Source organism: Ammodytes marinus, assembly GCF_949987685.1.
Source record: "Ammodytes marinus genome assembly, chromosome: 16".
Taxonomy (NCBI): domain Eukaryota; kingdom Metazoa; phylum Chordata; class Actinopteri; order Uranoscopiformes; family Ammodytidae; genus Ammodytes; species Ammodytes marinus.
Genome location: NC_137220.1, coordinates 13,624,435 through 13,632,158, shown reverse-complemented (window position 1 = coordinate 13,632,158; position 7,724 = coordinate 13,624,435). Strand labels below are relative to the sequence as shown.

Genomic DNA, 7,724 nt, shown 5'->3' with positions numbered 1-7,724 from the left:
CGTGCATTGCATTGTAAAATCACCCGATCATGTTTCAAAATAAAACATAATTTCTAACGTAATCTAACTTTTAAAAATTCAAGTCATTTCGAGTCATCTGTCTCAAGTCTAAGTCAAGTCTCAAGTCATGAAGACCAAGTCAAAGTCAAGTCGAGTCTTTTATCAGTGTTAGTCAAGCAAGTCTCAAGTCCTCAAATTTGCGACTCGAGTCTGACTCGAGTCAAGTCATGTGACTCGAGTCCCCCATGTCTGGAGACAGCAGCTCTCAGAGAGGAGTGGGTAGGACACCTATGGCAAGCCATGCATCTCTCTACCTCTAGGGTCTCATTCTCCAAAAGCACGCAGTACGTAAAGATGGGACTTAAACTGAAATAATCCAATTGTCGGATCAACAACTGGACTTGCAGCGACCATTTCTCCCTCGCCCCCTTTTAGACTTGAAGTGTGTGAGCAGCAGCGGGACAGAACAAACAGCAGCACAGCCATCTGTTCAACTACACACAGCGACAGTGAGACAGAGTTGGTGCCAGCTCGGCCCTTCTCCGCCCCTGCGCCCACCACCCACACACACCAAGAGAGCAGGAGCATCGACTGCCCCATCTACCTGCCCTACAGTTGGGAAGCCACATACCAAAACATACTGCCAGCCTGCAGCAGCTACCAGCCTCACAATGGTAATCCCTCTTCATTGATTTTTAAATATTTTAACCTCAGCATGTTTTTTTATTCTGTTCAATTCACTATTGATACACTTTCAGGTGTTCAAAGATGCAGCGGGCTAAGCAGTGCAGAGGGAGAAGGAGACTATGACATTTTGCCATTTAGGAAAGGTTAGATATACTATAAGCTTTAAATGTATCATACATTATAACATAAAATACTGTGTGATGATGGTGATGGTCATATGTCTCCTTTAGAGATATGTGAGATCAACGTTTCAACAGAGACGGACATGGAAGTGTATGCCATTCCTCTCTCTTGCAGGAGGTCTGCTGAACAATCTGGTGAGATAAGATGTTTTTTTGTTCAGTGGCTATTTTTAATAACTTGGTTATGCTGAATAATCATTTTGTTCTGTTGTGTCTTTCAAAGCCATTTCAGACCCCACAGAGAGCATCTATGATGTACCAAGTTCTCTTTTGAGGAAGATGTCTGATCAAACTTTAGGTAAATCCCGCCTCACGCCGTCAACGTGTTAGTTGACTAAGCATAGTTAATGCTTAACCAAGCATTAACAGTTACTTAATGCTTAATAACCATTAATAGCATTAGATTCAGTTAATTAATTTACCCTTATTATAAAGTGTTACCCATTTTTTTCATCTTTCTTTGTTTCTGGATGCAGAGGAGCAGCTGGAGGACGAAATCTACCAGAACCTATGAGGTCCAGACTGGAGTGTCTCTCTAAACGCTTTTTATTTGATCCTTTTACAGGTTTGAGCCAAACAAACGAGTGTAAATAATTTTTTGTAGCCTTTGTTCAACGTTTGTATGCTAGCTAGACAACATGCGCAACCACAACAGAGTCTTCAATTATGCCATTTATTTCAGCTCCTTGAAGAGAAGACCGAGAAACACAGACATTTATAACTATAGTGAACGTGCTGTACAGAAATATCTAAACATCACGCACAGTGGGTCAGTCACATTATGGTTTTCAATGGTAAAATGACTCAGTTACATGCTTCACAGTTTGAAAGTATACACCACTGACATATTGACATTGCTGAGTTACACACTTTGGACTGGTTTGAGAGGGAATGGTTTGAGCTTGGTTGTTAAACCCTTTATGGGTGGAATGGAATTCAAACCCTTGTTGCAGTTACAAAGTGAAAGGAAAATAAAACTCAAACATTAATTATGAACACTTTTATATATTGTATACTTTGTACCCTTCATTGTAGTTTCTTACTTCCCTTCAGTACATTTTTCTGTGGGTATTAACACATTGAATAACGTTTTAAGCTGAACAAATACTTAGTAAATGTAGTGTGTATTGTAGTGATAGTTTCTGTTCTCATGAAGTCTTGAGCTGTAAACAGAAAATATTATCCAACACGGGATTCCTAGAGAAGGATTTATATAAATTGACATAATATGTAATATCACTTGATAGATGTACATACAGTAGCAATATTTGTCAGAGAAAAAATAATATAGTATTGCAGGTATTGGGTTGAATGATTGCAACAAAGGCCGATGTTACAAGATGATATGTTCCTTCTTTCTCAAAAGAACATTTGTACACTCAAATAAAATACAAAACGATAACAAAATAATATTTGGACATTAAATAAGCAATAGATAAATCCACTCCAATGAGTAGAAGCTTTTGTTTGGATCAGTCCTGTATTGCGATCATTGTCAGTTAGCGAAACACAGGCAATAATATCTGGTTCATTGTTGTTATACACACACTACACACAAATTACAAAACGGAAAGTGCCACTATAACTACACAATTCCTGTTTACTATGATATCCAATTAACACCAACCTTAATTGTTAAATCATTATTATTAGCACCAAAAAGCCAAGTGTAGGTTTTCAGTGTTTTACAGTACATAATATTCCACATAGGATGTAGTGCTAGGTTTCAGAATGATACTAGGTTTTCTGCTTAGTGGCTGGAAGGGCAGACGGCCTTACCAGCAACAAACAGGGTTTCCAGGCCCTGTGACTTGGATTGATGTGTTGTGATTGTATCAGGCCTGGGCCTGGGACTGTTCCCTGAGGAACTCCTCAAGGACAGAAATGATGCTGCAGGCTTCAGGCATATCACTGTGCTCTGCCCTGGCATTCTGCAGCAGCACATCACCATTTCCACAGCCCCGTAGGAACTGGCAGCAGCGAAACAGGGCGTAGTGACTCATCTCTGCCTGCCGCACAAAACGCTTTAGGCTGTTCATATCCTGGATGGCCTGCGCAGAGACAGTGGTGGTTGAGCAAATTAAATGGTGTTTAAAAATATTGGTGTGCACTTGCCAACTGAGGGCTATTAAGCTATATATTTTTCGGATAAGTTTGTAATAAAAACATACAGATTTGAAGCATGTAATTATTTGATATTATTCCACTTTTCTATTATACTATATATATATATATATATATATATATATATATATATATATATATATATATATACTATTCCACTGGACTGTTTAATTTTTACTTAAAGCCCTCATTATAAGTTTAAATATGCTAATCAAAATGTGAAGCATATATACGATCAATAGCGATGAGAAACCCTGTTATACTGAGTTGATGTGTTTGTTTTCTCACCTTAAGTTTGAAGTTCTCCAGAATCTGTCTGAGCAGGAAAGGATTACAGCGCTCTGCAGCATTCAGAAATGCCTGATTCCAGTCATCACAGAAACGGTTACTGACTGCGGGGAGAAAAAACATTTATTTTAGATTCTTAAAACAGTACAGATAAACAATACCCCCTCCCCCCAAATGCACAATAACTTGCCAGTGTTAGAAAGCGCCGGTGGGCTGGTGGAGCAGTCTATGATCAGGTCAGAGAGTGTGTCCTCTGAGATAGCCTTACACAAGGAAGCAGTTGTGGTGTCTTGCTGGGAAAGACCTTGCCAACTGGCTGCTTTGATGAACCTGGTACAGAGAAAAAAGACAATTAACAGCTACTTTTTTTTCTTTTACCAGTCTCAGGATTTAAAGTTGCTTCAAATTTTAAGTTCAAGTTTTTTTTATTTGTCATATGCACAACTACAGGTAGTGTTAGTGTAGTTACAGTGACTAGTGTCACCTTACTCACCTGGACACATCAGCCTTTGTTCTCTCATCTGAATTAATGACTTCCACATGTGTGTGACTCAGTGCCTATATATAGGAAATAAACATAACAAAGAAAATCCATTGGATGGCAGTATTTCACTGCATTTAAAAAGCTTTTAAAGGAAGAGTTCACCCAGAAACACTGTGATATTTGCTTTGCGCTCTTAGCTGTGGTGCATTCTACGTCTTTTATGTGTTGTTGAGTTTATACATTTTGCGGTTTGAGTGCTACAAACACTGTTAGAAAGTCACACTGTAAGTCTTTGGGGAAAAAATTATTTTTGATCCTTTAAGTAGATTTTTATTTCTATCCTATTTACCTTTATTACAAAGACACTGTATTTCTACAAATAAAAAAAGCCTTGAATAAAATGATTCACATATAGAGCAAGCAAATACACCTGGATTGAAAATATTAGTCCTTTACAATGATTATCTTTACAATCAACAGTCTCTAAAGAAGCTGCTGCTACAAGGGAGGTGTTTGTTATCCTTGCTCTCAATACATAATGAAGGGAATATTATGCAGGTCAGAGTGTTTGGATACTTTTTCATCTCATTATTTAATTTTTTTGGTAAAGAATGACTCACAGCGTGCAGCAAGAAGCTGATGTTGCTCTGCACCAGCTGCACCACCCGATGAACATGCATCACAGACTCCTCGTACCACCGGCTCAGATAGGGACGCACCTCTGTCTCCAGGTTCTGCAGCTGACACAAACACACACAGAGACAAATGAATATTGCATTACATTAATAATTGAATGACAACTAAATAAATATAATAAACTGTTATTACAGTCCCTTACCTCTGGGCTTTGCAGGCTGCTTTGCAGGCCTTGGACGTATTTATCAAGCTCTAATCTAAATGTGTAATGGATCAAGGATCGGCAACTATAGACTGCTTTTTGTATAAAGTTGCAAAGATGTGAAAGCAATACAACAATTCAGAAAAAAAAAACATTTTGTAATGGCAATGATTGTGTATACTAAATGCTGTAAGATGTTGGTGATGCTAATAACAGGTGGATTTAATGAGGACACCTATATGCCATGCACTATGTAACTGTAACACAAAGGATATAAGTTAAGTCCTTTTTCAGAGCCGCCCATAAAGCAGATTACATGTCCATTTCCATCAGCGTCAGGCTGCTCCGGAGACCTTTCCTGCTCAAGAAGACAGCAGTAGCAGCCGACTGCCTGCTCTGGGATACTGGGTAGAGGAAATAATCAACACATTTCGGTTAATCAGGGTGTAAGGGCAGGGTGTCATACTGTATGGAATGTAAAGCCCACTGAGGCAAATGTCTATTTGTGATATTGGGCTATACAAATAAAACTGATTTGATTTGATTTGATTTTAATCATATTACTTATTTGCGCCACCTCTTCTTAATTTACAGACAAAAAAATGTGTTAGTGTGATGGAATCAAACAGGCAACATCCACCCTAATACTGTTTAGACAATGATAATGAGGCATGTGCTGCATCAGTCCATTAAAAACAAAGTCAAACATGTTTCGGGTCCCTCTTGGTTTAGTATGTAGCACAATGCTGATGTCAAACGTAGGGAGGAAATGTGTGAAATTATTACCTGAGTTCCACCGTGGCGATGTTGCCCATGCCTCCCAGCAGGGCTCCTTTGCTCAGCCTCCTTGAAATGTAGGTCCGCAGCTCGGGTTCCGCCTCTGATGGCAGGCTGCTGTCAATTAGTGTCAGGCTGTGGGTGGGGCAAAAAAAGTCAGTAGGATACAAGCAGGCAATGCTGAATTATTTGGAAGCCACTCAAGTCAATGGAGTACAGATGGAGAAAGCGGATGACCAGAAGCCACAATCAACACAACACACGACTGAGTCACATGAACTGCAACTGTGCCCACATGTGGATGTGGAGACCGGTTCAGATTGGGAGAGACCTAAGAGGCCATGTAACTCAGCAGCACAGCCATGAACAATCAAGACCAAAAGCACGAATGAAAACAGCACTGATTCCATGTTGTTTGGATGTTCCGTCGCAGCCCGTGGATACACCAATGCACAACAGTGAAAGCCAAAGAAGAGAGGACCACTGAAATCAGGGAGACGGGTGGCTCCTTTGTTACCTAAAGTCATCCTGACTGGTTGTGGAGTCTGCTCGTCTCTGGTTCCATGCCTCATTTTCCCCAGAAGCCTCAGATCTAAGACAATCGACAGTTCACTCATCACCTGGTTAGTTTTCAATGAACACATCTGGTTTTACCTGCATGAGCGTCACTGTCAGCAGGTTCAGGAGCAAGGGACTATACAACTAGACGGTGACTTTAAGATAAGAACTATAGACTATCAAACAAAGCAGTGATAAAAAGCAAAACACTCATTATTGGTTATTATTGGTGTACAATTATATAAAAAAAAGGCAAGCAATAAAAACCAATACCTAGAAAAATTCAAATAAATTAAAAGCAAATTAAAAAGTAATAACAACCTAGTGTCCAATAGCCCTGATAGCCTACATGTCAAAAAGAACCGTGGACGCAACATTCACTGCAAATTTCCATTATTTACACTAGAGACAGGTTTTCCTGAACAGAAATTGTGGCGAGTGATATGGAGCATACCTAGTGCCTTGATAAAGATAGATGGTGTAGTAGCAGTTCAGCTGGATTTTCTGGCTGTATCCAGCTATTTCCTCGCTGTCAAAGTCCTCTCTCTCTTCCACGTCAATTGAGTCCTGAAAGGACGAGGTTTGGGAGGTGAACATGATTCTGCACGAATCGAGCGAGGTAAAGCGACAGAAAACACAGGCGTGTTGCTATTGTTTATCTGTGCTGTGTTGGTGGATAAATATCATTGGCGTTTTGATCTCTGACTGATATTAAAATGACAACAGCTCGTATGATACTGCTGCAGCGGTGGAGCTAGTGTTTATGTGCGTTGTGCGCATGCGCATTGATGTTATGACGCTGCTTGTACGCTCTAAATAATGTCCGACTATGAAGTTCACGTCATTCACAAGTGTCAATTCGTTTAATCTTTCCCAATATCAAACAAGGGTTTGATATTCGTCTCATTATGGTTATATATTTGATATATTTGATGGTTTAGTGCTATACTAGAATTGATTTCAAAATACTGATGTTGGTTTATAAAGCACTAAATGGTTTAGGGCCAAAATACATTACTGATATGCTGATAAGTTATGAACCGTCCAGAGCCCTTAGGTCGTCTGGGACAGGTCTACTTACAGTCCCTAGAGTTAGGACTAAACAAGGAGAAGCAGCTTTTAGTTATTATGCACCAACAATCTGGAACAAACTCCCAGAGAACTTGAGGTCTGCTGCAACTCTCAGTTCTTTTAAATTGAGTCTGAAGACTTTTTTGTTTCCATTTTAACCTGCAATTTTCATTTTATTTGCTTCTTTTATTTGCTTTTAAATGTTTTTAAATCGAGTTTTCATTTTTTGTTATTTGCTTCTTTTATTCGCTTTTAAATGTTTTATAATGTGTTTTATGTATTCTAATCTTGCCCCTGTAAAGCACTTTGAGTGGCCTTGTGTCTGAATTGTGCTATATAAATAAACTTGCCTTGCCTGCCTTGCCTTACTATATATGCCCAGTCCTGCTAAAAGACTGAAATCAAGTTTTTTAAAAACAAAAAAACAATGAAGTTCATATCCTTCCATCACGGAGTTACAGGCTCTATTCTAGTTTTAATAATTTTTTTAATACGGTTTTCCTTTTGTCTTTAGAATAAGTTGTATAAATATTGTGTTTGTTGTAGAAGTTTAAATTATATAGCCTTGTTACACCTCTACAGTTTAATGTTAGAAAATACACGGTAAAAAAGAAAAGAAAAAAAGTAGCGTGGGTAAATTTGAAGTTGAATTTAGTTGGCCTAGTATGAAAAGCTAAAAACAGTATGGGATTATAGTAAATGTTTTTATTTTATT

The 7,724-nt window shown here is 38.8% G+C and overlaps 2 protein-coding genes across 2 annotated transcripts; one reads left to right on the top strand and one right to left on the bottom strand.

Annotated features, from left to right (window-relative positions):
* Positions 1-300: 300 nt before the first annotated feature.
* On the top strand, positions 301-1,457 carry LOC307263040 (uncharacterized protein; the record flags this gene model as incomplete). Its single annotated transcript, XM_080044061.1, has 6 exons — positions 301-344; positions 436-674; positions 759-830; positions 918-1,004; positions 1,093-1,167; positions 1,346-1,457. 6 exons carry the CDS (start codon positions 301-303, stop codon positions 1,381-1,383), a joined length of 555 nt encoding a protein of 184 aa, XP_079900187.1. The 3' UTR covers positions 1,384-1,457.
* Positions 1,384-6,615, bottom strand: cUnh17orf75 (chromosome Un C17orf75 homolog). Its single transcript, XM_080043321.1, has 10 exons — positions 6,393-6,615; positions 5,898-5,972; positions 5,390-5,515; positions 4,870-5,007; positions 4,604-4,658; positions 4,386-4,505; positions 3,775-3,839; positions 3,468-3,611; positions 3,282-3,381; positions 1,384-2,920 (listed from the first exon to the last, which is right to left on the bottom strand). The coding sequence occupies exons 1-10, from the start codon at positions 6,533-6,535 to the stop codon at positions 2,705-2,707; spliced, it is 1,182 nt and encodes a 393-aa protein (XP_079899447.1). The 5' UTR covers positions 6,536-6,615; the 3' UTR covers positions 1,384-2,704.
* Positions 6,616-7,724: the final 1,109 nt, after the last annotated feature.

Coding starts and splice junctions, on each gene's coding strand:
- cUnh17orf75 (XM_080043321.1), bottom strand. CDS start 6,535: ATGTTCACCTCCCAAACCTCGTCCTTTCAGGACTCAATTGACGTGGAA. Junction 5,516..5,897: donor ACCAGTCAGGATGACTTTAG/GTAACAAAGGAG, acceptor CCCCACCCACAG/CCTGACACTAATTGACAGCA. Junction 2,921..3,281: donor TGGAGAACTTCAAACTTAAG/GTGAGAAAACAA, acceptor GTCTCTGCGCAG/GCCATCCAGGATATGAACAG.